At 43.7% G+C, this 27,310-nt stretch overlaps 1 protein-coding gene across 1 annotated transcript in view; it reads left to right on the top strand.

Moving 5' to 3' along the window:
• Positions 1-27,310, top strand: part of col28a1a (collagen, type XXVIII, alpha 1a) — a 39,196-nt gene that overhangs the window by 10,318 nt on the left and 1,568 nt on the right. Inside the window, exons 13-37 of the mRNA XM_036953015.2 lie at positions 346-399; positions 511-579; positions 703-771; positions 8,649-8,717; positions 8,895-8,963; positions 9,232-9,300; positions 9,435-9,503; positions 9,627-9,695; positions 9,818-9,889; positions 10,112-10,180; positions 10,867-10,938; positions 18,798-18,866; positions 19,121-19,189; positions 19,319-19,387; positions 19,626-19,694; positions 19,869-19,937; positions 20,212-20,280; positions 21,458-21,526; positions 21,715-21,795; positions 21,889-21,924; positions 22,025-22,061; positions 22,373-22,599; positions 22,822-23,149; positions 24,585-24,727; positions 25,446-25,722. Coding sequence (XP_036808910.2) covers positions 346-399; positions 511-579; positions 703-771; positions 8,649-8,717; positions 8,895-8,963; positions 9,232-9,300; positions 9,435-9,503; positions 9,627-9,695; positions 9,818-9,889; positions 10,112-10,180; positions 10,867-10,938; positions 18,798-18,866; positions 19,121-19,189; positions 19,319-19,387; positions 19,626-19,694; positions 19,869-19,937; positions 20,212-20,280; positions 21,458-21,526; positions 21,715-21,795; positions 21,889-21,924; positions 22,025-22,061; positions 22,373-22,599; positions 22,822-23,149; positions 24,585-24,727; positions 25,446-25,722 — 2,362 coding nt within the window. The remainder of the gene's footprint in view (positions 1-345; positions 400-510; positions 580-702; positions 772-8,648; positions 8,718-8,894; positions 8,964-9,231; positions 9,301-9,434; positions 9,504-9,626; positions 9,696-9,817; positions 9,890-10,111; positions 10,181-10,866; positions 10,939-18,797; positions 18,867-19,120; positions 19,190-19,318; positions 19,388-19,625; positions 19,695-19,868; positions 19,938-20,211; positions 20,281-21,457; positions 21,527-21,714; positions 21,796-21,888; positions 21,925-22,024; positions 22,062-22,372; positions 22,600-22,821; positions 23,150-24,584; positions 24,728-25,445; positions 25,723-27,310) is intronic.

Raw genomic sequence — 27,310 nt, 5'->3', positions numbered from 1 at the left:
CCTGGTCCTAGATCATGTTCCCATGGGGACTAGGGAGTACCTATGCAAATAATTGTAGAACTAAGGAGGATGAGGCTAGTGGAAACATCATTTGATTGACCACACCCTGACCCTCCAAACTATACATGATCTGTTTGTCATACCATAACATTGACCAGAGAATGTGAAACCAAAGCTTAGGTTTAACTCACACATCGCTGCTCACACGCATTTACAATTACAAAAGAAGTTAGGGGGGGGGGGGGGGGGGGGGGGGTTCTATCCAGGAAAAACTCAAAACCCTGTGAATATTTAAATTATTTAAATTCAGGCATTGACCGAGGTGTTTTCTTGTCTCTGTGGCAGGGTCTTAGTGGAGGTCCCGGGGACCAGGGCCCTGAAGGACTTGTAGGACCCAAAGTAAGGATGATGTTAAACTTCCAATACCTCCAGAAATGTTCTAGATAAAAATACAGCTAAAATGTATTGGGGAAGTTGGGGTAAGGTGAATGAGGCCCCTCTCTTTCCCAGGGTGACCGTGGACCTGGTGGAGTGACAGGACCTCCCGGGGATACTGGCATCGGCTTTCCTGGACCTAAAGTTAGTTTAGATATTCTTTATTTTTGGAGGCGTTACTTCTGTCATGCAATCTCTCTAGTGATCTCTCTAGTAATCCCTCTAATGATATTTCAGACTCTAATCCTAATTTCTCCTGTATCCCAGGGCAATAAAGGAAACCAGGGAAGGCCTGGACCCACCGGTCCCTTGGGTATGGGTGAACCAGGACTGCCGGTAAGTTCACAATATTCGTTAGGTGTTATGGCTAGATACAGTTGAAGTCGGAAGTTTGCATACACCTTAGCCAAATACATTTAAACTCAGTTTTTCACAATTCCTGACATTTAATCCTAGTAAAAATGCCCTGTCTTAGGTCAGTTAGGACCACCACTTTATTTTAAGAATGTGAAATATCAGAATAATTGTAGAGAGAATTATGTATTTTAGTTTTTATTTCTTTCATCACATTCCCAGTGGGTCAGAAGTTTACATACACTTAATTAGTATTTGGTAGCATTGCCTTTAAATTGTTTAATTTGGGTCAAACATTTTGGGTAGCCTTACACAAGCTTCCCACAATAAGTTGGGTGAATTTTGGCCCATTCCTCCTGACTGAGCTGGTGTAACTGAGTCAGGTTTGTAGGCCTCCTTTCTCGCACTCACTTTTTTAGTTCTGCACACAAATTTTCTATGGGATTGAGGTCAGGGCTTTGTGATGGCCACACCTTGACTTTGTTGTCCTTAAGCCATTTTGTCGCAACTTTGGAAGTATGCTTGGGGTCATTGTTCATTTGGAAGACCCTTTTGCGACCAAGCTTTAAACTTCCTGACTGATGTGTTGATATGTTGCTTCAATATATCATCGTAATTTTCCTTGAAATTATGCCATCTATTTTGTGAAGTGCACCAGTCCCTCCTGCAGCAAAGCACCCCCACAACATGATGCTGCCACCCCCGTGCTTCACGGTTGGGATGGTGTTCTTCAGCTTGTAAGCGTCCCCCTTTTTCCTCCAAACATAACGATGGTCATTATGGCCAAACAGTTACATTTTTTGTTTCATCAGACCAGAGGACATTTCTCCAAAAAGTACGACCTTTGTCCCAATGTGCAGTTGCAAACCATAGTCTGGCTTTTTTATGGCGGTTTTGGAGCAGTGGCTTCTTCCTTGCTGAGCGGCCTTTCAGGTTATGTCGATATAGGACTTATTTTACTGTGGATATAGATACTTTTGAACCTGTTTCCTCCAGCATCTTCACAAGGTTGTTTGTTGTTTTTCTGGTATTGATTTGCATTTCTCACACCAAAGTACGTTCATCTCTAGGATACAGAACACGTCTCCTTCCTGAGCGGTATGACGGCTGCGTGGTCCCTTGGTGTTTATACTTGTATACTATTGTTTGTACAGATGAACGTGGTACCTTCAGGCATTTGGAAATTGCACCCAAGGATGAACCATACTTGTGGAGGTCTACAATTTTTTATCTGAGGTCTTGGCTGATTTCTTTTGATTTTCCCATGATGTCAAGCAAAGAGGCACTGAGTTTGAAGGTAGGGCTTGAAATACATCCACAGGTACACCTCCAATTGACTCAGATGAAGTCAATTAGCCTATCAGAATTTTCTAAAGCCATGACATCATTTTCTGGAATTTTCCAAGCTGTTTGAATGGACAGTCAACTTAGTGTATGTAAACTTCTGACCCACTGGAATTGTGATACAGTGAATTATAAGTTAAATAATCTGTTTGTAAACAATTGTTGGAAAGATTACTACTGTTATGCACAAAGTAGATGTCCTAACTCAACTTGCCAAAACTATAGTTTGTTAACAAGACATTTGTGGAGTGGTTGAAAATCACGTTTTAATGACTCCAAACTAAGTGTATGTAAACTTCCGACTTCAACTGTATGTAAGGGCCGACGCCGGACAGGAGAAGCAGGTACGGGGAGTCAGACATTTATTTGGGAACAGACATAGAACAAGACAGGAACAGCGTCAGCACACAGGAAACACGGACATATGACAACAATGCAGCAGCGGGAACAGACATAGAACAAGACAGGAACAGCGTCAGCACACAGGAAACACGGACATATGAGAAACAATGCAGCAGCGGGAACAGACATAGAACAAGACAGGAACAGCGTCAGCACACAGGAAACACGGACATATGACAAACAATGCAGCAGCGGGAACAGACATAGAACAAGACAGGAACAGCGTCAGCACACAGGAAACACGGACATATGAGAAACAATGCAGCAGCGGGAACAGAGCAGGGAACTGACAAATATAGGAGAGGTAATAAACAGGTGATTGAGTGAGTCCAGTATCGCTGAAGCGCTTGACAAGGGAAGGCAGGTGTGCATAAATGATGGCGGCAGGAGTGCGTAATGCAGGGCAGCCTGGCGCCCATGAGCGTGCAAATCGGCTGGGGGTAAACTCCCCGCGATCCGGGAGGGGTGTGGGAGCCTGGCGAACCGGCATAGAACACGATAGGAACAGCATCAGAACACGGGTAACACGGGCATATAACAATCAATCCCGAAGCAGGGAACAGAGCTTGGGAACAGACAGAAATAGGTATAGTTAATGACACAAGTAATTGAGTCCACGTGTGTCCAATGATCGCTGATGCGTGCGACGGGGGGAAGGCAGGTGTGCGTACTGATGGTGGCTTGAGTGCGTAATGCTGGGGATCCTGGTGCCCTCGAGCGCCAGGGGAAGGAAAGAGCGGGAGCAGGCGTGACAAGATAACTTTCTTACGTCAACGCTTGCTTGACATAGCCCTCTACAACTAAGCTTTCTTAGGGTCCAACAAGCTCTCTCTACCCTTAAAACCTGTTAAGGATACCCCCCCACTTTGTGCAATTTCCGCCTGAAGACATACCCAATTCTAACAGCCTGTAGCTCAGGCCCAGAAGCAAGGACATGCATATTCTTGTTACCATTTGATAAAAAACACTCTGAAGTTTGTGTAAATGTGAATTGAATGTAGGAGAACATAACACAATATATCTGGTAGAAGAAAATACAAGGAAATAAACAGGCGTTTTTCAGTTATTTTATTGTTGTAGCATCTTTAAAATCAACTAGAACATCAAAATATTCAGTTATGATACTCTGGATAGTTTCAAATGAGAGAATAAGCATGCAACAGTATTTGCCCAAAGTTTCAGACTCTAGGAATGAGTGAGGTACATGCCATTGGGTATGTAGTCACCCAGGGGTCCCTCACAAGTTTCCCAAATGTACCCAAGTGGCCGAATTTGTACATGGGTACATTGCTGAAAATAACTATATACAAAATACAAAAAAATTATTCAAACATACCCGGAAAAATATATTTTGGAAAATTGAAGAAAAAAATGAACATTTCCAAACAAAAAAAAATTAACATGGGTAACTATTTACACTCAATGTTCAATAATGTGAAGACCCTCTACACAATATTGTGCTGCTGATGCCACAGCGCATAGCAGTCTCTTTCTGCTGTGAAGCAGAGGGTCACTGCACAGGTGTTGCAGCCGACAGAGGATTTATTTTTGCAAAGAGCACAACGAAGCCTCCTTACTAAATTCCTTTTGCACTCATTCTCGCCTGCAATAAGGAATTTCAGCATGTGCAAACCACTGGTTGAAGGAGCAGAAGGGACTGAAGGTGCTGCAGTGGACCTGCTGTAGCTAGCAAGCTCACGGACGAGCTGCTCCCTGAATGCCAGCTGTGAGATGGGGGGCTGTCCACAGCTCTTGGCCATTTCCTTCTGGAGGATGAAGGAATTCACCACAGCAATGTCAATGAAATGATAGAAAAATGTCTTGTACCATTTCATGGTTTTGTGAAGAACATTATAGTAACCGATGAGCGCATCTGACAGGTCGACTCCTCCCATGCTTTTATTGTAGTCCTTCACTGCTGTTGGAATGGGGACATTTTTTGTGATCCATGCCCCAGTAGCGTCCTTCACATGCCTGGCGACGCGATCACCAGTGAAGGACTTGTGTATAGTGGAGCACATCATCACCTCTCTTGTGTCCATCCACTTCACAAACAGCAGGCCATCTTGTCGGATCCATCGCATGGTCCCCCGCTCAGCCCGCCTAGGCATGTCGTTCACCCTAGTTTTTGGAAAGCCCACTCTGTTGGAACGGATGGTGCCACAGGCCCACATCTCCAGCTTCCTCAGGTCTGTGAACAGGGTAGGGCTTGTGTAGAAGTTATCCACAAACAGTTTGTAGCCCTTCCCTAGCAGCTGAAAATCTAATAGCTGCATAACCGAGTCATAGCTCAGTCCCTTCCCGGTAGCACAATTGTTCTTCCCTTCATAGACAAAAAAATTGCACGTGTATGCACACGCAGAATCGGCCAAAACAAACAGTTTGTAACCCCATTTAGTCGGTTTGTTACGCATGTACTGTTTCAGGCCAATTCTGGCCTTTGAGGCTACCATTCTCTCATCTATGGAAAGGTTCTGGCCAGGCTGAAAATAGGTTTTGCAGGCCTCAATGATGTCGAGGTAGAGAGGTTTAATTTTGCATAGCTTATCAAACCCCGCCGTGCCTCGTTTCATCTCATTGACCTTATCAACTTCTGGGTCACTGATATAAAGTGCCCGTGAAATTGTCAAAAACTTTTTGCATGACATGACCGTGGAGGGAAAAGGCAGTTGATATAGTGATTCAGTTTTCCAGTAGTCTTTCAGGGTTTTTAGCTTTATTAGACCCATGTAAATGACCATAGAAAAGAAACAAAAAAGATCTGACATGGAAATGGGCTTCCATGCCTCTTTCTGGCCTTCCTGCCTATTAGCTCCGTTCCTATTAGTGTTCAAAACCAGGGAATCAACAACTCGTGTGGTAAAAAACAACTGAAAAAGTTGAATGGGGCTGTACTTAGAGGTCATGTCCAGCTGAGGACCTGGTGGTCTCTTTGGTCTGAAAAGTGGAGGGGGTGGGGCCACATCCTCCTCCAGCACAGAGTGCCAACGATCCTCCTCCACTCTGCCAGCAGGTTCCACACTTCCCTTCCTCCGCTTCTTTGTCACCGGCTTCACACCTCTTGATGGCCGGGCGTGGGTAGGTGTGGGGCCAGAGACAGGATGGCTCCGGCTGGATGGACCAGCCTCAGTGGGGGATTTGCTTCTAGGTAGTATGGGCTCCCAATCAGAATCACTGGGACTGAAATAAAGACAGACAAACAGACACAGATTATATACAAAGTGAGGTGTTGGTCATTTCATGTTTAGATAAAACACATGTAAAAAGAACCCATGCCATATACAGGCCTCCTAGCTAAAAAGAACCCATGCCATATCAGGCCTCCTAGCTAAAAAGAACCCATGCCATATACAGGCCTCCTAGCTAAAAAGGACCCATGCCATATACAGGCCTCCTAGCTAAAAAGAACCCATGACATATACAGGCCTCCTAGCTAAAAAGAACCCATGCCATATACAGGCCTCTTAGCTAAAAAGAACCCATGCCATATACAGGCCTCCTAGCTAAAAAGAACCCATGCTATATACAGGCCTCCTAGCTAAAAAGAACCCATGCCATATACAGGCCTCCTAGCTAAAAAGAACCCATGCTATATACAGGCCTCCTAGCTAAAAAGAACCCATGCTATATTACAGGCCTCTCAGCTAAAAAGAACCCATGCTATATTACAGGCCTCTCAGCTAAAAAGAACCCATGCTATATTACAGGCCTCTCAGCTAAAAAGAACCCATGCTATATTACAGGCCTCTCAGCTAAAAATAACCCATGCTATATACAGGGCCACAGACATACACCCAAAATGTAGAGCAATGTTTACTGTATACATTTCATTATACTTATATGTACTTTATATTTCATGTCCTAGTCATATTTTTATATGGCAAATAAAATATAAATATCTCAAACAACTCAAATGAATAATATGTGATATTATATTTTCAAATAACGTTACTCACCGATCCAAAACAGAATCTTCTCCCTCTAAGAACATAGCCTCAGCTAAAGAGTCAAAAGATTGGTCACTGTCGGTCTCATCTTGTACAATTTCAGTGTCACTTTCTCGACAAATCTCATCAATTACATCTGTGTACTTTGTCTTGGTCTTCGATTTTAAAGATTTACTTGCCATATTTACTCTTTCAAACTGCTCTCCAAAAGAAATGCTGCGCGTAACCAAAGTTTGTGCGTCCTGAATAATTTTCAATTGAGAATGGCTGTCGATACGCACGGCTTTCCCACAACAGATAGGCTTCTTTGATAGAACCATCACATGGTGTCGTTTACCTGAGCTCATTGGCTATCTAACCAGGTAAATTTCAAGAGGATCAGTGGTAATTGGTCCGAAATACAGTCAATCAATGAAGAACCGATCCAATCAATGATGCACAAATAGGTCATTGTTTGCTGCTTTCAAATCACTTCCTTTCGGTCAATATGTCCCAGAAAATAATCATGCGTTGGGGTTGTTCTACTAACAAACAGAGGACTGCATCGACACCAAACAGGACTTGATAAACGTCAGTTTAGATTGAGTAATTACATCGAACGTTACATCCAAAGTTGGAGGACACGAAATTGACGACACAAGCCATTTACAAAATGTTTAGGTTAGGCTATAGAAATGGATTCTATGAACAAAACAACCCTTTACTGTTTCGTCGTGACCTTTAGTGTTGCCAAAAGAAGAAGATATTCAAAGGTAATTGATAAATTTTATTGCTATTTTTGACTTTTGTGAAAAATCTACTTTGCTGTAACTGTACCCAATGTGTTGTCTACTGATCGATAAGCGGATTTGCTGGAAGTTTTTTTTAAATCTGACATGGTGTCTAGATTAGCAAGAGGTTTAGCTTTCATTTGGTGTGCTGCACTTCTGATTTAATTGAAGTTAAATATGTTTAATAGTGACATATTAGGCAATTTCTGTAAACAGTTCCCAAGTGGGAACCAGTGTCCTTGACAGGATTTATTAACCTTGTTCTGAACACCTCCAAAACAAAGGTCATGTGGTTTGGTAGGAAGAATGCCTCTCCTCCCATAGGTGTTAATACAACCTCTGAGGGTTTAGAGCTTGAGATAGTCACCTCATAAAATGATTTGGGAGTATGGCTACATGGTGCACTGTCCTTCTCTCAGCACATATCAAAGCTGCAGGCTAAAGTTATATCTAGACTTGGTTTCCTCCATCGTAATCGCTCCTCTTTCACCCCAGCTGCCAAACTAACCCTGATTCAGATGACCATCCTACCCATGCTAGATTACGGAGACATAATTTAAATATCGGCAGGTAAGGGTGCTCTCGAGCGGCTAGATGTTCTTTACCATTCGGCCATCAGATTTGCCACCAATGCTCTGTAAACTAGTCATCTCTGTATACCCGCCGCAAGACCCACTGGTTGATGCTTAATTATAAAACCCTCTTAGGCCTCACTCCCCCCTATCTGAGATATCTACTGCAGCCCTCATCCTCCAGATACAACACCCGTTCTGCTATTCCCATTCTGTTAAAGGTCCCCAAAGCACACACAGCCCTGGGTCACTCCTCTTTTCAGTTCACTGCAGCTAGCGACTGGAACGAGCTGCAACAAACACTCAAACTGGACAGTTTTATCTCAATCTCTTCATTCAAAGAGTCAATCATGGACACTCTAACTGACAGTTATGGCTGCTTTGTGTGATGTATTGTTGTCTCTACCTTCTTGCCCTTATACTGTTGTCTGTGCCCAATAATGTTTGTACCATGTTTTGTGCTGCTACCATGTTGTGTTGCTACCATGTTGTTGTTATGTTGTGTTGCTAGCATGCTGTGTTGTCATGTGTTGCTGCCTTGCTATATTGTTGTCTTAGGTCTCTCTTTATGTGGTGTTGTGTTGTCTCTTGTCGTGATGTGTGTTTTGTCCTTTTGGAGGCCTTTTGCCTTTTGGTAGGCTGTCATTGTAAATAAGAATTTGTTCTTAACTGACTTGCCTAGTTAAATAAAGGTTAAATAAAAATACAATTGTAGAATTACCCTGCAGTGTGTCAGGATATCCACTAGGTTGAGACATATTGTTAATAATTGAGCTTTGCTCTTTGCTGACGGTCATTTTTATCCTCTTTATTATGTCTACTAGGGTCCATTTGGTCCTCCAGGGGTCCAGGGAACACAAGGGTTCCCAGGAGAGGGTCTACCAGGGCCTAAGGTGAGACACCGTCACTAGCTGTTCATACCACTGAATAGTCTAGCTTGGATATGTTCTGTATGTGTAGGCTATAGTGAGCTGTGCGTGAGATATGACATGTAGGAATCACATATCTTTCTTATTTATACAGTAAAGTGTGTACCTAGCTGATGGCTCAGGGTGTATTTTGTGTTTCAGGGTGACAGGGGTTACGAGGGTCCTAAGGGCACCCGCGGCACCCCGGGTTCAGGGTTGAAAGGTGACAAGGTATGTTGGCCCTAACCCTGACCCTAAACTATCAAAATTGTCTCTCTGATGCCAAGAGGGGGGCCTTTTAAATGTTAATTCCCAGGGGCCGAGACTTGGTAAGTCCGGCCATGCACTGCAGAAGCACTGTATTTTGATATTATGACAGTGTCCCTGATGAAGTTGCTATCATAAAAGGGGCTCAGAAGCAAAAAAAAACAACGTTTGGGAACCCCTGCACTAAGGGACTACCGCTTATCCCCTGATTCCTTTAACCTCTGACCTCCAGGGAAACACAGGAGCTCCAGGTTTGCCAGGATTGGTGGGTTTTCCAGGTGCAGGGATCCAAGGAGAAAAGGCAGGCCTATTAAATTATTAAATTGTTTCCACTGTGTTCCACTATTTCAATTTGTATCCAACTGACTTTCTGGTTTGTTTTATCACTCAATTATAAGTAAACTGACCAATCTCTGTCCCTCTCTCTCCTTGCAGGGAGACAGTGGTCCATCTGGATCTTCCGGCCCTCGGGGGCCACCAGGGCTGGGAATAGTCGGCCCAAAGGTGGGTGGAACTAAATATGGTGGTGGGTGACCCTTACTCAAATCCAGACCATGAGGTCCGTACTACTGCTTGTTTTCATTCTTCACCTCTAATCAGGGACTGATCCAGTTGTCTTCTCCACAGGGTGACCAGGGCTTCCCAGGAGAACATGGACCACAGGGAGAGAGAGGAGTCGGGGAGCCAGGGTCAAAGGTGAGTTAATGGCAAAGGTCCCCAATGAAACATACAACACTGGATATTATGTACATTCACTGTATGTACAGCTGAGATGAGCAGGTGTTGAATGTGAGTGTCTGGTCTTTGGTCTTCTCCAGGGTGAACCAGGACCTGACGGATCTTCTGGGATACCTGGTATACCCGGGGAAGATGGAGCGGTCGGACCTAAGGTAAGCAAGGGGTCAAAGGAGGTCAAAGTTCATTGGGCCCCATTGTATATTTACTAGAGTTTAAAGTAAGGAATGATTTGCTCTAAAGTTTAAGTAATCTTTATTCGTCCAACTGCTTTAAAATGCACACGCAAACGCACAGAGCACAGACATTTGAAATAGTTCATTTGCTCACTTGTTCATTGTCTGCATTTTTATATTCTCCTTGGTGTCTTGAAACAGGGTGAGATTGGTTTACCAGGACTGCGAGGGACAGAGGGTGAGCCTGGGAAAGGAATTCCTGGAGAAAAGGTAGAGTTCTTTTTTTGAAGGTTTTGGATATAAAATGTTTACCCAGACAACCACCCACAGTCCTATAGAAATTCTGATACTTTAGTGCTGGCATACCTACATACACCTACGTTAAACACAGGATTACCTGCGTCCAGTATAGGAGTCCGACCGATTTATTAAACTCCACCTTAAGCAATACAGGAGAGGACTTCCTGAATGTTCAACCTTCAAAGTACAGGATAGACAAATCTTGCGCTGGGCCTTACACAATCGAGTTGAGTAAGTTTACCGGTCAAAGGGTGTAACAACAGAGAAATCTTCAACATTATCGCCATATTAAACATGCCGTATAGATCAGGCTGGATGAATAAACATTTACTGAACATTTTCACAAAGTCTTTATCCAATACAACTAGACTCCCTGGCTTCACCTTTGAAAAGCAATTCCAAGCAAGATTATACATCAAAATATAATAAGATATGAATGGCACCTGCATTGGAAACGGAAGTGCAAACACAGTATTGCTGCATTCCAGAGAATCCTGACAGTGTCAGTATCCCAAATAGCACCCGATTTCCTATATAGTGCACTACTTTAGACCATAGCTCTATGGTATGCACATCATAGGTTGGTACATACTTTCTCTGTCTTTGTTTCTACATATAATTTTTTTGAATGATTTCACTTGTGTGTTTATCTACAGGGTGATCGAGGTGACCGGGGGGTGAGGGGACTACCAGGAACGGCAGGGCCCGTGGGACCTGCAGGAGCCAAGGTATGTTAAAGCCACACTTCTTAGTTTGTGCATAGCCTTAAAAAGTTGTCCCCTGCACTCTCATCAAACAAGGTGTAATTTCGAAATTTGGTTGCCCATCATCAGTTAGCCCATGTCAGCTAACATGTTTTAGATTGGTAAGTTAGTCTAGTGGCCAGATATCTAAACTTGTAGTATACATGGTCAAATTACATCCATTGATCATCAGTTATCATATTAAATACAATCCATCTGTGTGTAATCAAGTCTCCGTATAAATGCACCTGCACTGTGATAGTCTCAGAGGTCCGTTAAAAGCGCAGAGAGCATCATGAAGAACAAGGAACACACCAGGCAGGTCCGAGATACTGTTGTGAAGAAGTTTAAAGCCGGATTTGGATACAAAAAGATTTCCCAAGCTTTAAACATCCCAAGGAGCACTGTGCAAGCGATAATATTGAAATGGAAGGAGTATCAGACCACTGCAAATCTACCAAGACCTGGCCGTCCCTCTAAACTTTCAGCTCATACAAGGAGAAGACTGATCAGAGATGCAGCCAAGAGGCCCATGATCACTCTGGATGAACTGCAGAGATCTACAGCTGAGGTGGGAGACTCTGTCCATAGGACAACAATCAGTCTCGTATATTGCACAAATCTGGCCTTTATGGAAGAGTGGCAAGAAGAAAGCCATTTCTTAAAGATATCCATAAAAAGTGTTGTTTAAAGTTTGCCACAAGCCACCTGGGAGACACACCAAACATGTGGAAGAAGGTGCTCTGGTCAGATGAAACCAAAATTGAACTTTCTGGCAACAATGCAAAACGTTATGTTTGGCGTAAAAGCAACACAGCTGAACACACCATCCCCACTGTCAAACATGGTGGTGGCAGCATCATGGTTTGGGCCTGCTTTTCTTCAGCAGGGACAGAGAAGATGGTTAAAATTGATGGGAAGATGGATGGAGCCAAATACAGGACCATTCTGGAAGAAAACCTGATGGAGTCTGCAAAAGACCTGAGACTGGGACGGAGATATGTCTTCCAACAAGACAATGATCCAAAACATAAAGCAAAATCTACAATGGAATGGTTCAAAAATAAACATATCCAGGTGTTAGAATGGCCAAGTCAAAGTCCAGACCTGAATCCAATTGAGAATCTGTGGAAAGAACTGAAAACTGCTGTTCTCAAATGCTCTCCATCCAACCTCACTGAGCTCGAGCTGTTTTGCAAGGAGGAATGGGAAAACATTTCAGTCTCTCGATGTGCAAAACTGATAGAGACATACCCCAAGCGACTTACAGCTGTAATCGCAGCAAAAGGTGGCGCTACAAAGTATTAACTTAAGGGGGCTGAATAATTTTGCACGCCCAATTTTTCAGTTTTTGATTTGTTAAAAAAGTTTGAAATATCCAATAAATGTCGTTCCACTTCATGATTGTGTCCCACTTGTTGTTGATTCTTCACAAAAAAATACAGTTTTATATCTTTATGTTTGAAGCCTGAAATGTGGCAAAAGGTCGCAAAGTTCAAGGGGGCCGAATACTTTCGCAAGGCACTGTATGTGGCAGGGTCTACAGTCAATCACGGATTACAAAAAGAAAACCGGCCCCGTCACGGACCAGGATGTCTTGCTCCCAGGCAGACTAAATAACTTTTTTGCCCGCTTTGAGGACAAGTGCCACTGACACGGCCCGCAACTAAACTGCAGCCGACGTGAGGAAAACATTTAAACGTGTCAACCCTCGCAAGGCTGCAGGCCCAGACGGCATCCCCAGCCGCGCCCTCAGAGCATGCGCAGACCAGCTGGCTGGTGTGTTTACGGACATATTCAATCAATCGCTATCCCAGTCTGTTGTTCCCACATGCTTCAAGAGTGCCACCATTGTTCCTATTCCCAAAGAAGGCTGAAGTAACTGAGCTAAATGACTACCGCCTCGTAGCACTCACTTCCGTCATCATGAAGTGCTTTGAGAGACTAGTCAAGGACCATATCACCTCCACCCTACCTGACACCCTAGACCCACTCCAATTTGTTTACCTCCCAAATAGGTCCACAGACGATGCAATCTCAACCACACTGCACACTGCCCTAACCCATCTGGACAAGAGGAATACCTATGTGAGAATGCTGTTCATCGACTACAGCTCGGCATTTAACACCATAGTGCCCTCCAAGCTCGTCATCACCCCGCCCTGTGCAACTGGGTACTGGACTTCCTGACGGGCTGCCCCCAGGTGGTGAGGGTAGGCAACAACATTTCCACCCCGCTGATCCTCAACACTGGGGCCCCACAAGGGTGCGTTCTGAGCCCTCTCCTGTACTCCCTGTTCACCCACGACTGCGTGGCCACGCACGCCTCCAACTCAATAATCAAGTTTGCGGACGACACAACAGTGGTAAGCTTGATTACCAACAACGACGAGACGGCCTACAGGGAGGAGGTGAGGGCCCTCGGAGTGTGGTGTCAGGAAAATAACCTCACACTCAACGTCAACAAAACTAAGGAGATGATTGTGGACTTCAGGAAACAGCAGAGGGAACACCCCCCTATCCACATCGATGGAACAGTAGTGGAGAGGGTAGTAAGTTTTAAGTTCCTTGGCGTACACATCACAGACAAACTGAATTGGTCCACCCACAGAGACAGCATCGTGAAGAAGGTGCAGCAGCGCCTCTTCAACCTCAGGAGGCTGAAGAAATTCGGCTTGTCACCAAAAGCACTCACAAACTTCTACAGATGCACAATCGAGAGCATCCTGTCGGGCTGTATCACCGCCTGGTACGGCAACTGCTCCGCCCACAACCGTAAGACTCTCCAGAGGGTAGTGAGGTCTGCACAACGCATCACCGGGGGCAAACTACCTGCCCTCCAGGACACCTACACCACCCGATGTCACAGGAAGGCCATAAAGATCATCAAGGACAACAACCACCCGAGCCACTGCCTGTTCACCCCGCTATCATCCAGAAGGCGAGGTCAGTACAGGTGCATCAAAGCTGGGACCGAGAGACTGAAAAACAGCTTCTATCTCAAGGCCATCAGACTGTTAAACAGCCACCACTAACATTGAGTGGCTGCTGCCAACACACCGACTCAACTCCAGCCACTTTAATAATGGGAATTGATGGGAAATGATGTAAAATATATCACTAGCCACTTTAAACAATGCTACCTAATATAATGTTTACATACCCTACATTATTCATCTCATATGTATATGTATATACTGTACTCTATATCATCTACTGCATCTTTATGTAATACATGTATCACTAGCCACTTTAACTATGCCACTTTGTTTACATACTCATTTCATATGTATATACTGCACTCAATACCATCTACTGTAACTTGCCTATGCTGCTCTGTACCATCACTCATTCATATATCTTTATGTACATATTCTTTATCCCCTTACACTTGTGTCTATAAGGTAGTAGTTTTGGAATTGTTAGCTAGATTACTTGTTGATTATTACTGCATTGTCGGAACTAGAAGCACAAGCATTTCGCTACACTCGCATTAACATCTGCTAACCATGTGTATGTGACAAATACCATTTTATTTGATTTGATTTTATTTGTACCTATCTCAACACTCAATCAGGCCCTCTATGCAAACGCTTGCTCAAATTCCAAATATGTGCTCTGTTTCCTCAATGGTTCCCATAAGCATTGACAAGAAGCCAGCAACCATTGTGTTCCATCACTACATTTTACAGCCTGGTCTCATAGACTAGACGGAACTTAGTAAAGTAAATCTGGGGACACTCAAATTAGTATGATATGTTATGTTTGGTATGGTTACAGAAGACAGAAGGTTACTTAAAGCAAAAACAAAAGGAGGATGGTTGGTCGTAGTGGTCGTAGTGGATCGGTCAGTGCATAACGAGAACATCTAGCAACCCAAAGGTTGCGTGTTCGAATCTCATTTAGCATTTTAGCTAATTAGCAACTTTTCAACTACTTAGTACTTTTTAGCTACTTTGCAGCTACTTACGTAACCCTTCCCCTAACCCTAGCCTTAACCCTTTAGCCTAACTCCTAACCCTAACTCCTCGCCTAGCTAATGTTAGCCAGCTAGCTAATGTTATCGTTAGCCACCTAGCCACCCAGCTAACGTTAACCACAACAAATTGGAATTTGTAACAAATTAAGTCGGAACATATTATACTAAATGGATGATGGACATCCCCAAATTAATACATACCATACGAAACGTAACATATCGTACTATACCGAACAAAAATATAAATAAAGTGTTGGTCCCAGGTTTGATGAGCTGAAATTAAAGTTTTCAGAAATGTTCCATTTGCACAAAGAGCTTACAGTGGGGCAAAAAAGTATTTAGTCAGCCACCAATTGTGCAAGTTCCCCCACTTAAAAAGATGAGAGAGGCCTGTAATTTTCATCATAGGTACACTTCAACTATGACAGACAAAATTAGAGAAAAAAAATCCAGAAAATCACACTGTAGGATTTTTAATGAATTTATTGGCAAATTATGGTGGAAAATAAGTATTTGGTCACCTACAAACAAGCAAGATTTCTGGCTCTCACAGACCTGTAACTTCTTCTTTAAGAGGCTCCTCTGTCCTCCACTCGTTACCTGTATTAATGGCACCTGTTTGAACTTGTTATCAGTATAAAAGACACCTTTACACAACCTCAAACAGTCACACTCCAAACTCCACTACGGCCAAGACCAAAGAGCTGTCAAAGGACACCAGAAACAAATTTGTAGACCTGCACCAGGCTGGGAAGACTGAATCTGCAATAGGTAAGCAGCTTGGTTTGAAGAAATCAACTGTGGGAGCAATTATTAAACCACTGATAATCTGATAACCACTGATTATCTCCCTCAATCTGGGCAAGATCTCGCCCCATGGGGTCAAAATGATCACAAGAACGGTGAGCAAAAATCCCAGAATGACCTGCAGAGAGCTGGGACCAAAGTAACAAAGCCTACCATCAGTAACACACTATGCCGCCAGGGACTCAAATCCTGCAGTGCCAGACGCCTGCTTAAGCCAGTACATGTCCAGGCCCGTCTGAAGCTAGAGAGCATTTGGATGATCCAGAAGAAGATTGGGAGAATGTTATATGGTCAGATGAAACCAAAATATAACTTTTTGGTAAAAACTCAACTCGTCGTGTTTGGAGGACTAAGAACACCATACCTACTGTGAAGCATTGGGGTGGAAACATCATGCTTTGGGGCTGTTTTTCTGCAAAGGGACCAGGACGACTGATCTGTGTAAAGGAAATAATGAATGGGGCCATGTATCGTGAGATTTTGAGTGAAAACCTCCTTCCATCAAGCAAGGGCATTGAAGATTAAACGTGGCTGGGTCTTTCAGCATGACAATGATCCCAAACACACCGCCTGGGCAACGAAGGAGTGGCTTCGTAAGAAGCATTTCAAGGTCCTGGAGTGGCCTAGCCAGTCTCCAGATCTCAACCCCATAGAAAATCTTTGGAGGGAGTTGAAAGTCTGTGTTGCCCAGCAACAGCCCCAAAACATCACTGTTCTAGAGGAGATCTGCATGGAGGAATGGGCTAAATTACCAGCAACAGTGTGTGAAAACCTTGTGAAGACTTACAGAAAACGTTTGACCTCTGTCATTGCCCACAAAGGGTACATAACAAAGTATTGAGTTAAACTTTTGTTATTGACCAAATACTTATTTTCCACCATAATTGGCAAATACATTTTTTTTCTCATTTTGTCTGTCATAGTTGAAGTGTACCTATGATGAAAATTACAGGCCTCTCTCATCTTTTTAAGTGGGAGAACTTGCACAATTGGTGGCTGACTAAATACTTTTTTGCCCCACTGTATTTCTATCAAATTTTGTGCACAAAGTTGTCTACTTTGTGCACAATGTTAGTCTTTGCTTGGTAAAGCCCCGCCTTATCTCAGCTCACTGGTCACCATAGCAACACACACCCGTAGCACGCACTCCAGCAGGTACATTGCACTGGTCATCCCCAAAGCCAACACTTCCTTTGGCCTCCTTTCCTTCCAGTTCTCTGCTGCCAATGACTGGAACGAATTGCAAAAATCTCTGAAGCTGGAGTCTTATATCTCCCTCTCTAACTTTAAGCATCAGCTGTCTGAGCAGCTTACCGATCACTGTACCTGTACAATCTGTAAATAGCACATCCGACTACCTCATCCCCATAATTTGACTTACCCTCTTGCTCTTTTGTACCCATATCTCTACTTGCACATCATCATCTGCACATCTATCTCCAGTATTAATGCTAAATTGTAATTATTTTCGCCTCTAGGGCATATTTATTGACTACCTCCCTACTCTTCTACATTTGCACACACTGTACATAGATTTTTCTATTTTTCTTTTGTGTTATTGACTGTACGTTTGTTTATGTGTAACTCTGTGTCGTTGTTTTTGTCGCACTGCTTTGCTTTATCTTGGCCAGGTCGCAACTTGTTCTCAACTGGCCTACCTGGTTAAATAAAGGTGAAATAAAGAAATGACATCGCTGTAGTGATCAGTTCTCCTTTGCCAAGATAATCCATCCACCTGACAGGTGTGGCATATCAAGAAGCTGATTAAAAGCCATGATCATTACACAGTTGCACCTTGTGCTGGGGACAATAAAATTACACTAAAATGTACAGTTTTGTCACACAACTCAATGCCACAGATGTCTCAAGTTTTTAGTGAGCGTACAATTAGCATGCTGACTGCAGAAATGTCCACCACTACTATAAGCCACTTCCAACGTTGTTTTTTTGGCTGTATGTCCAACCGGCCTCACAAACGCAGAACACATTTGCAACCACGCCAGCCCAGGACCTCCACATCCGACTTCTTCACATGTGGGATTGTCTGAGACCAGCCACCCAGACAGCTGATGAAACTGAGGAGTATTTCTGTCTGTGATAAAGCCCTTTTGTGGGGAAAAACTGATTCTGATTATCTGGGCCTCGCTCCACATTGGGTGCACCCATGCCCAGTCATGTGAAATCCATAGATTAGGGCCTAATTTATTTATTTAAATTGACTGATTTCCTTATATGAACTCTAAGTCAGTAAAATCGTTGAAATTGTTGCATGTTGCGTTTATATTTTTGTTCAGTATATCTGGGGTGTCTCGGATTTACGTACAAAATAATATGAAATACTCTCAGACCTGGTTGCATTTTAGTGTCATCAATTCGCATCAAGTCACTTCCTTACAATGCAGTTTGTTTTACTATCAGTGTTTGCCTTCATGGCATAATCCTCAGATTTCAAAGCACACAGACGGCAGGTTTCCTAGTGTTTAGAGCGTTGGCCTAGTAACCGAAAGGTTGCAAGATCGAATCCCCGAGCTGACATGGTAAAAATCTGTTGTTCTGCCCCTGAACAAGGCAGTTAACCCACTGTTCTTAGGCCGTCATTGAAAATATGAATTTGTTATTAACTAACTTGCCTAGTTAAATAAAGATATTTTTTTAAAGAAGTATTGCTTATGTTACTTGACAAACTATTTGAGTTACTACTTTATTGGGGCTGTTATATGAAATTGTTTGATTAAGGATAAAGAAGACAGATGAACAGTATTCTTTATAACGACACCAGTAAGCTCTCCCACCCATAACTGTATTTTACATCTCTTTTAGGCTTGTTTACCCTATGAGAGGTATTTTTTAACAAAACATTTATCGTGACAATATCAGTAAACTCCCATTAGGCTCCTTTACAGTAGATTTGGCTCATAATATGAGATGTGGATTTTGACTGCTGGTTCAACATATCTTACAGGTCGTGTGTGTTTGCTGTAGTTACCTGGCTATTGTTTGTTTGTCATCCGTGAGGTTCACGGTGTCATGTATCTCACGTCTCTGTTCTTCTGTTCAGGGAGAGCCTGGCAGTTTTGGAATGATGGGTCTACCAGGTCCTCCTGGCAGGGGCCTACCTGGGTCAAAGGTAAATGGTAAACACACACACACACACACACACACACACACAGCATAGTGTCTTAAAAATATCAGCTCTTGACCTGTGTTGGAAACCATGGTCCCCTGCGTGTGCCATAAGCCCGGTAAACTAAAGCCTAGCCATTAACTCTAGGAACTAATTCAAGTCTTCAGGTCTCAGATAAAGTGACTACTGAGTAACACACCCATGCATGTAATGCTCTGTCATACACAGCACTAAAACCGTATGGTCCACATTGACAGGGTGACCTTGGACCAGTGGGGCAGTCTGGGCCTGTAGGAGACCCTGGAGTGGGCATCGCTGGGTTGAAGGTAACCTCAACGGACAGTTAGAACAAGGCCTAGCTTTATTACATTATTGCCAAGGTTTTGGCAGCAAGCTAGTACTACAATGACACATATTTTTCTGTGTGTGTGTGTGTGTGTTTCTCTCCCATTCAGGGTGAGAGGGGGAACCCTGGACCTGTTGGACCACCAGGGTTGAAGGGAGATGGCTACACAGGACCTCAGGTGGGACTATTGATGTTGCTAGTTATTTAAAAACCCTTGTCTAGTTCGCCAGCCCTGTATCTCTGTATTTGAAGTTACTTGCAGATGTGTGGGAAATATATATAATATAAAAACTGCACACTCCGTTCACTTGTTTATTAAGTTACATAGCATCCTCATAGCCTTCATAAGAGATTTAGTATGCATTGAAAATTAAATCCCAACACATGAACCCAGTCTTGTTCTTGTTGGTAAACAGGGCCTCCCAGGGTTGCCAGGGCAACCAGGAGAGTTGGGACCTGAAGGGAAAGGATTCCCTGGCCCTAAGGTAAGCGCTGAACTTACCTTAAACACACAATGTTAACTCTAATCCTTCACACAATGAATCACAGTTTTGCAGGCACGGTTTTACACACTTTCTCTCTCTCTATCTCTCATGAGTGTATATACTGCACTGTATGTGTACAATGAAACATTAATTCATATTATGTTTGTGTTTCAGGGTGACAGAGGTTCATCAGGACTTCCAGGGCCAACAGGACCTCCTGGCATTGGTCTGCTGGGACTTAAGGTCAGTGATGACTGGAAACACAGGATTAGTCAAGAAATAGCCTGCATCCCGTTAATCCTACCCCCTACCGCGTAGCCCCTACCCTTTACCCCCTAACCCCTACCCCCTAGCCTAGCCCCTACCCCCGGCATAGATCCTTCATCTGCTGTAGATCTTCTTGTAGACACCTTTTGTCAACATCTCTTGTTTCTTTTCAATGCCAGTGTACTTTTAATTAAGGTTTATTTTTGAAAATTGTAATGTGGAACTGAACTAATGTTGGTGTGTTTTGCAGGGTTCTGTGGGTCAGCCAGGTCCACCTGGTCTGTCAGGAATCACAGGAGAGGGCATCCAGGGGCCCAAGGTAGGGCCTCATTATCACGCTGGACTGGCCTGAGATAGTGATCATAATGATGGTAATGGTGTGATATTTATATCATGACACAAGGTGAGACCCAGATGCAGACACAGGAGGCAGATGGTTGGAGTCTTACAATGTTTATTAATCCAAAAGGAGTAGGCAAGAGAATGGTCATGGACAGGCAAAAGGTCAAAACCAGAGTCCAGAAGAAGTGGCAGACAGGCTCATGGTCAAGGCAGGCAGAAAGGTCAGGCAGGCGGGTACAGAGTCCAGAAACAGGCAATGGTCAAAACTGGGAGGACTAGAAAAAGGAGAATAGCAAAAAGCAGGAGAACGGGAAAACCGCTGGTTCACTTGGAAAACATACAAGACGAACTGGCACAGAGAGACAGGAAGCACAGGGATAAATACACTGGGGAAAATAAGCGACACCTGGAGGGGGTGGAGACAATCACAGGGACAGGTGAAACAGATCAGAGCGTGACGGTTTATTGGATACTTATGTCATAGTGACAATCTATCAACTGCAATTCTAATTAAATGCCAATGTAATTATAGTGCAGTATGTCATTCATGGCCCCAGAAACGAAAGACTGTGCTATGTTCAAGTGGGGAACCACAGGTAATAGGGCATTGGGCCACCACGTGCCAACAGAACAGCTTCAATGCACCTTGGCATAGATTCTACACTGGTCTGGAACTCTATTGGAGGGATGCAACACCATTCTTCCACAAGAAATTCCATTTTGTTGATGGTGGTGAAAAAAACGCTCTCTGAGGCGCAGCTTCAGAATCTCCCATAACCATTCAATTGGGTTGAGATCTGGTGACTGACACACACCCTTTAAACCCCCTATGCTTCTTCTAGCCATGGTAGCCAAGACAATGGGCAACTGTGTATTTATTTATACATGACCCTAAGCATGATTGGATGTTTTAATTGCTTAATTAACTCAGGAACCACACCTGTGTGGAAGCACTTGCTTTCAATATACTTTTACTCAAGTGTTTATTTTATTTTGGCAGCTACCTGTATGTTCAGAGGGAAATTGGTTTTGGTACTATCAATCTGACATGGTACAATATTCTGTGTGCTGCTGTATACAGTATTGTGAGCTGTTTTAACATTAGCAATGATTAATCATACTAATCATTAGTCTTGTCTTTTTTCGACATTCAGGGAGAGCCTGGGTTCGAGGGGCCAAAGGGCCCCCGGGGGCCTCCAGGGGACGGCTTTCCAGGAGAAAAGGTACAAACTTAACCAATGCTTTTGATCCCTGCAGGAATTGAACCAGCAACTTGAGCCACACAGGACTGTAACTGCCAAACACACACAGACTGGTTCAATGCCAACATGGACACACAACCATTTGCTGTTCAATATAAATGTTCTTGTTGATGTTCTTAACGATACTGTTGTCATATTACTGTACACAGGGAGACAGGGGGATTCTTGGAGACCGTGGGAAGAAAGGAGACAAGGGAGAATTTGGAGAGCCAGGATCTATAGGACCCATGGTATGATAGTCTTCTGGTCCCATCATGGTCATAAAATAACATATGTCATGGTTAATTTATATGTTGATCGCTAACCTGTGTTCAAACTTGCAGGGGAAATCCGGTGAGAAGGGGGATCCTGGCTTGACAGTGAGTAGAGCACAAAATCCATACGGTTTCATAATGGCACCTTTGTTATGTCTCTCAACCATATTTTAATATCATAAATGTTTTCCTCTTCCACCCACAGAGAGAGGAAGTCATCAAAATTATCAGGGAAAGTTGTGGTGAGTTAAAACAGCTCATTGATTATTCATACCTACAGAACATAAACACCATTGTTAAAGTGTTAGCCAACATTTTTTCTTTCTAAGGAACTGTGCACAGAGCTCCCTGGAAAACAGTGGCAATTCTTACTATTGCTGGACAATCCTTTGCTAAATAAATAAACATGAATAAATCAAATCTGCTTCTGTTTGCTCTTTGGGTTCTAGGCCAGGTTACTGTAAAACACTATGTGACAACTGCGGATGTAAAAATGACTTTTTAAATACATTTGATTGATTGATACAGACTGTCTCTATGTTTATGTTCTCAGGCTGTGGTGTGAAGTGCAGAGAGAGTCCTCTGGAGCTGGTGTTTGTGATTGACAGCTCAGAGAGCGTTGGACCGGAGAACTTCGAGGTGGTCAAGGACTTTGTGAACACCCTGATTGACCGTGTATCTGTGAACCGCGAGGCCAGCAGGATCGGTGTGGTCCTCTACAGTCATGTGGACATAGTGGTGGTCAGTCTGACGCAGCAGTCCAGCCAGAATGACGTCAAGGTCAGTAGTATTAAAGCAGATGAGTACCTGTCACAGACTGGGTTCGAATCCCGGGTCTCCTGCATGTCACAACTGCATTGCCCTCTGAGCTAAAGCCTAGGCATTCTTGAAGCAGACCTTTTTCTGTCTGATGTTAATTACACTCACTGTTTCATCCCCTGGTATGTCTATCATCTATCTATATATCTTAATATATTTGTCTGTCTGTGTAATTTCTCTCAGGCTGCGGTGAGGAAAATGCCGTACCTGGGCGAGGGCACCTTTACGGGTAGTGCCATTGGGAGAGCCAACCAGCTGTTCCAGGCCTCGCGGCCCGGTGTGCGTAAAGTTGCCGTGGTACTAACCGATGGGCAGGCAGACCGACGTGACGCAGTGCAGCCCGAGGAAGCTGCCAGGGAGGCCCACACCGCCGGCATTGAGATGTTTGTCATCGGCGTGGTGAATAAGAAAGACCCGCTGTACGCAGAGTTCCAATCTGAGATGATCGCTATCGCCTCCGACCCAGACGAGGAACACATGTACCTGATCGACGACTTCATGCTGCTGCCGAGTATGTGGTTCTAGATGAAGTTGTAGACTCTAGATGAAGTTGTAGACTCTAGATGAAGTTGTAGACTCTAGATGAAGTTGTAGACTCTAGATGAAGTTGTAGACTCTAGATGAAGTTGTAGACTCTAGATGAAGTTGTAGACTCTAGATAAAGTGCTAGACTCTAGATGAAGTTGTAGACTCGAGATGAAGTGCTAGACTCGAGATGAACTGCTAGACTCTAGATGAAGTGCTAGACTCTGCCTAGTATATGGTTCTAGTTCGGTTTTATTTACATCCACAGTCATAGCAGTCAATACAAAATTAAATCCATGTGAACGGCATCGGCCTATCTAAATACATATGCTTAAATTGATAAAAGAACAGACAACAGATCTATTCTAACAACTCTACTGACGAGCCCCGTTAAGGGGTTTGTGAAGGAGATATATTGATTTCTGTAGATCGGCACGGAACAGTGCCAAAATTGCTTTATAACAATAACGTGATAATGCTATAACTTTTATATATAAATAGAATATTTAAAATGTAAGTATTTGAGTATAAACAAACAGTGTGAAAATGCATAGCACAAAACGCTGTCACTATAGTTGCAGTATTGTAAAGTCTTTAAGTGTGATAGATCATGTTTCATCACATCCCAACTATGCTCACTGCATGGCCTGTTTAAAAAGGACATTTGGGAAAATGTCACCCTTATTCGGGATGCCTGCCATCACTGCCATCAGATACTTTAAAGAACTGCCTTTAAAAAGCAACAAATCCATTTGAAGACGTCCTGTGTCAATGATAAGTCAGAAACAGGTATTCTAGTGTCAAAATTGACTACAGAGTCAAAATAGGATAATTTTGGTCATAAAGTCAGTCTTGTCTAAAATGGAGCATAGACAGTGAGACAGACCTGCCCAGCAGCTCCGAATTTGTTTACATAAGACAACATGTCACACATTTATCTTGAGAAATACTGCACCAAACACCTTAGTCAGATGTAAAATTGTGCAACATCCTCAGCAAACATTTCAAAATGAATTACAGATTTCTTGAATTACTGTATCTTAGCCTCATTCTGCGGATTTTGGGGAGGGCTTCCACTTATACAGTGTTTTATGGGGGACAAATATCATTAACCAAATGCAGAATTGGTCAGAAAACACACCTCCAAGACTGAAATCTCATTTTTCTAATGAGCAACAGAAAAACACATGTGCCAATAGACGTGTTCAGTCGCTCTTTAAAGTTTAAACCAAAGGTTATATACATGACCAGGTGGTGGAGTTCCCACACACTAGCTAGAGAAACAGGCCAGTGACATTCTATTATGACTGGTGATGATTGTTCTGTGTTTTGAAACTGGATGACTGTTTAATCCTTTAATAGCTTGAAATGAACTTGATTGAGGTTGATTACAGTCTTTTAAACTGTCTGTCTTGGCACAGCCCTGGAGAGTACGCTGCTAAGCCAGATCTGTGAGCACAACGGTGGAACCCTCTTCATCCACAACCCCATACCCACCCTTGAGGTTTTCAGAGAAGTCCCAGACAGGGGGGGCATACCCAACTTTGAGGACGATTACAGAAGAGTAAGAGAGAACACTTTTAGGACTTACGGGATGAAGGAACAAGGAAACCGCACACTGCTCTTGATCGTATCACAGATATTTAATAAGCTTACATATTGGCCTCACGGCCTTCGTCAGAGCTTTCTCTGACGAAGGCCACGAGGCCAATACGTAAGCTTATTAAATATTAAATATCCGTGATACGATCAAGAGCAGTGTGCGGTTTCCTTTTTCCTTCATCTTGTTCAACTGTTGCCATGCACCTGCAAAAAATATTGCTCAGATGTGCAAGTGCCTTTTGAATTTTGTAGGACTTACGGGAGGAACTTACTAAGACACTTAAGACGAACAAATGGACAAAACCACATTAAAGTAGACATTACAGACAATGGCCAAAACAACATGAAAGTAGACATTACAGACAATGGCCAAAACCACATGAAAGTAGACATTTCACATGATCATACCAATACCAATACACAAATTACACTCTAACAAACTATGTATTACACTCTAATAAACTACACTCTCACAAACTACACTCTAATAAACTACACTCTAACAAACTACACTCTAATAAACTACCCTCTAACAACCTACACTCTAATAAACTACACTCTAACAAACTACATAGGGCTGTAAATAGCTGCCTAAGACTCTAACATCCAGTCTGTTACCATGACTGCTGCAGTGATCACTGTCTGGAATGCGTAGTCATTTGATATTTCTTCCTCCCCAGCCTGGACCACCAATATTTGAGAATGAGAGCCCTCCCTCCTCACGGGCCCCAGAATCCCCCGGCTTCAACGAGAATGAAATCGACACTGGCAAGACATCGGTCTTCGAGGTACCCCTGAACAAGCTCCCAGACGTCATGACAGCAGCATCAGGGGGCCAGGGGGGGAAGCAGCAACCCCCTGTTATCTCTATGGTGGGACCCCAGACCCCCCAGACACCCACCAACTGGCAGTACATCCCCAAGACCACCCAGCCTCTGCCAGACATCTATGTACCAGGTGAGTCTCTTTTTTTTTTTTATGACCATTTGAGAAATTACATTATGTAGGATACATCTCAAACTGTACAAACAATTGATTGGGAAACATTTCCTCATTACTCCTTTTAAATGTTTTGTCTATGGTATTTATTTATCCTTTATTTAACTAGGAAAGTCAGTTAAAAACAAATTATTATTTACAATGACGACCTAGGAACAGTGGGTTAACTGCCTTGTTCAGGGGCAGAACGACAGATTTTTACCTTGTCAGCTTGGGGATTCGGTCTAGCAACCTTTCGGTTACTGGCCCAATGCTCTAACCACTAGACTACCTGCCTAGTCCAACACTCTAACCACTAGACTACCTGCCTAGTAAAACACTCTAACCACTAGGCTACCTGCCCAGTCCAACACTCTAACCACTAGGCTACCTGCCCAGTCCAACACTCTAACCACTAGGCTACCTGCCTAGTCCAACACTCTAACCGCTAGGCTACCTGCCTAGTCCAACACTCTAACCGCTAGGCTACCTGCCTAGTCCAACACTCTAACCGCTAGGCTGCCTGCCTAGTCCAACACTCTAACCACTAGGCTACCTGCCTAGTCCAACACTCTAACCGCTAGGCTGCCTGCCTAGTCCAACACTCTAACCGCTAGGCTGCCTGCCTAGTCCAACACTCTAACCGCTAGGCTACCTGCCTAGTCCAACACTCTAACCGCTAGGCTACCTGCCTAGTCCAACACTCTAACCGCTAGGCTGCCTGCCTAGTCCAACACTCTAACCGCTAGGCTGCCTGCCTAGTCCAACACTCTAACCGCTAGGCTACCTGCCTAGTCCAACACTCTAACCGCTAGGCTACCTGCCTAGTCCAACACTCTAACCGCTAGGCTACCTGCCTAGTCCAACACTCTAACCGCTAGGCTACCTGCCTAGTCCAACACTCTAACCGCTAGGCTACCTGCCTAGTCCAACACTCTAACCGCTAGGCTACCTGCCTAGTCCAACACTCTAACCGCTAGGCTACCTGCCTAGTCCAACACTCTAACCGCTAGGCTACCTGCCTAGTCCAACACTCTAACCGCTAGGCTACCTGCCTAGTCCAACACTCTAACCGCTAGGCTACCTGCCTAGTCCAGCACTCTAACCGCTAGGCTACCTGCCTAGTCCAGCACTCTAACCGCTAGGCTACCTGCCTAGTCCAACTCTAACCACTAGGCTACCTGCCTAGTCCAGCACTCTAACCACTAGGCTACCTGCCTAGTCCAGCACTCTAACCACTAGGCTACCTGCCTAGTCCAACACTCTAACCACTAGGCTACCTGCCTAGTCCAACACTCTAACCACTAGGCTACCTGCCTAGTCCAACACTCTAACCACTAGGCTACCTGCCTAGTCCAACACTCTAACCACTAGGCTACCTGCCTAGTCCAACTCTAACCACTAGGATACCTGCTGTTACCTGGTAGACTCAGATCTGTTTACTTGTTCAGGGTTGTCACATCTTTAACAAACAGACGTATTAACCCATTTGTCTCTCTGTTAGTCTATGTGTGTTGAAGTATAAAGTCCTATAAGTATTTATAAAACAAGTGTAATGCTTTATAAC

This window comes from Oncorhynchus mykiss, chromosome 18, assembly GCF_057628025.1.
Source record: "Oncorhynchus mykiss isolate SJ-2025 chromosome 18, ASM5762802v1, whole genome shotgun sequence".
Lineage (NCBI taxonomy): Eukaryota > Metazoa > Chordata > Actinopteri > Salmoniformes > Salmonidae > Oncorhynchus > Oncorhynchus mykiss.
This window is presented reverse-complemented; position numbering and strand designations above follow the sequence as displayed.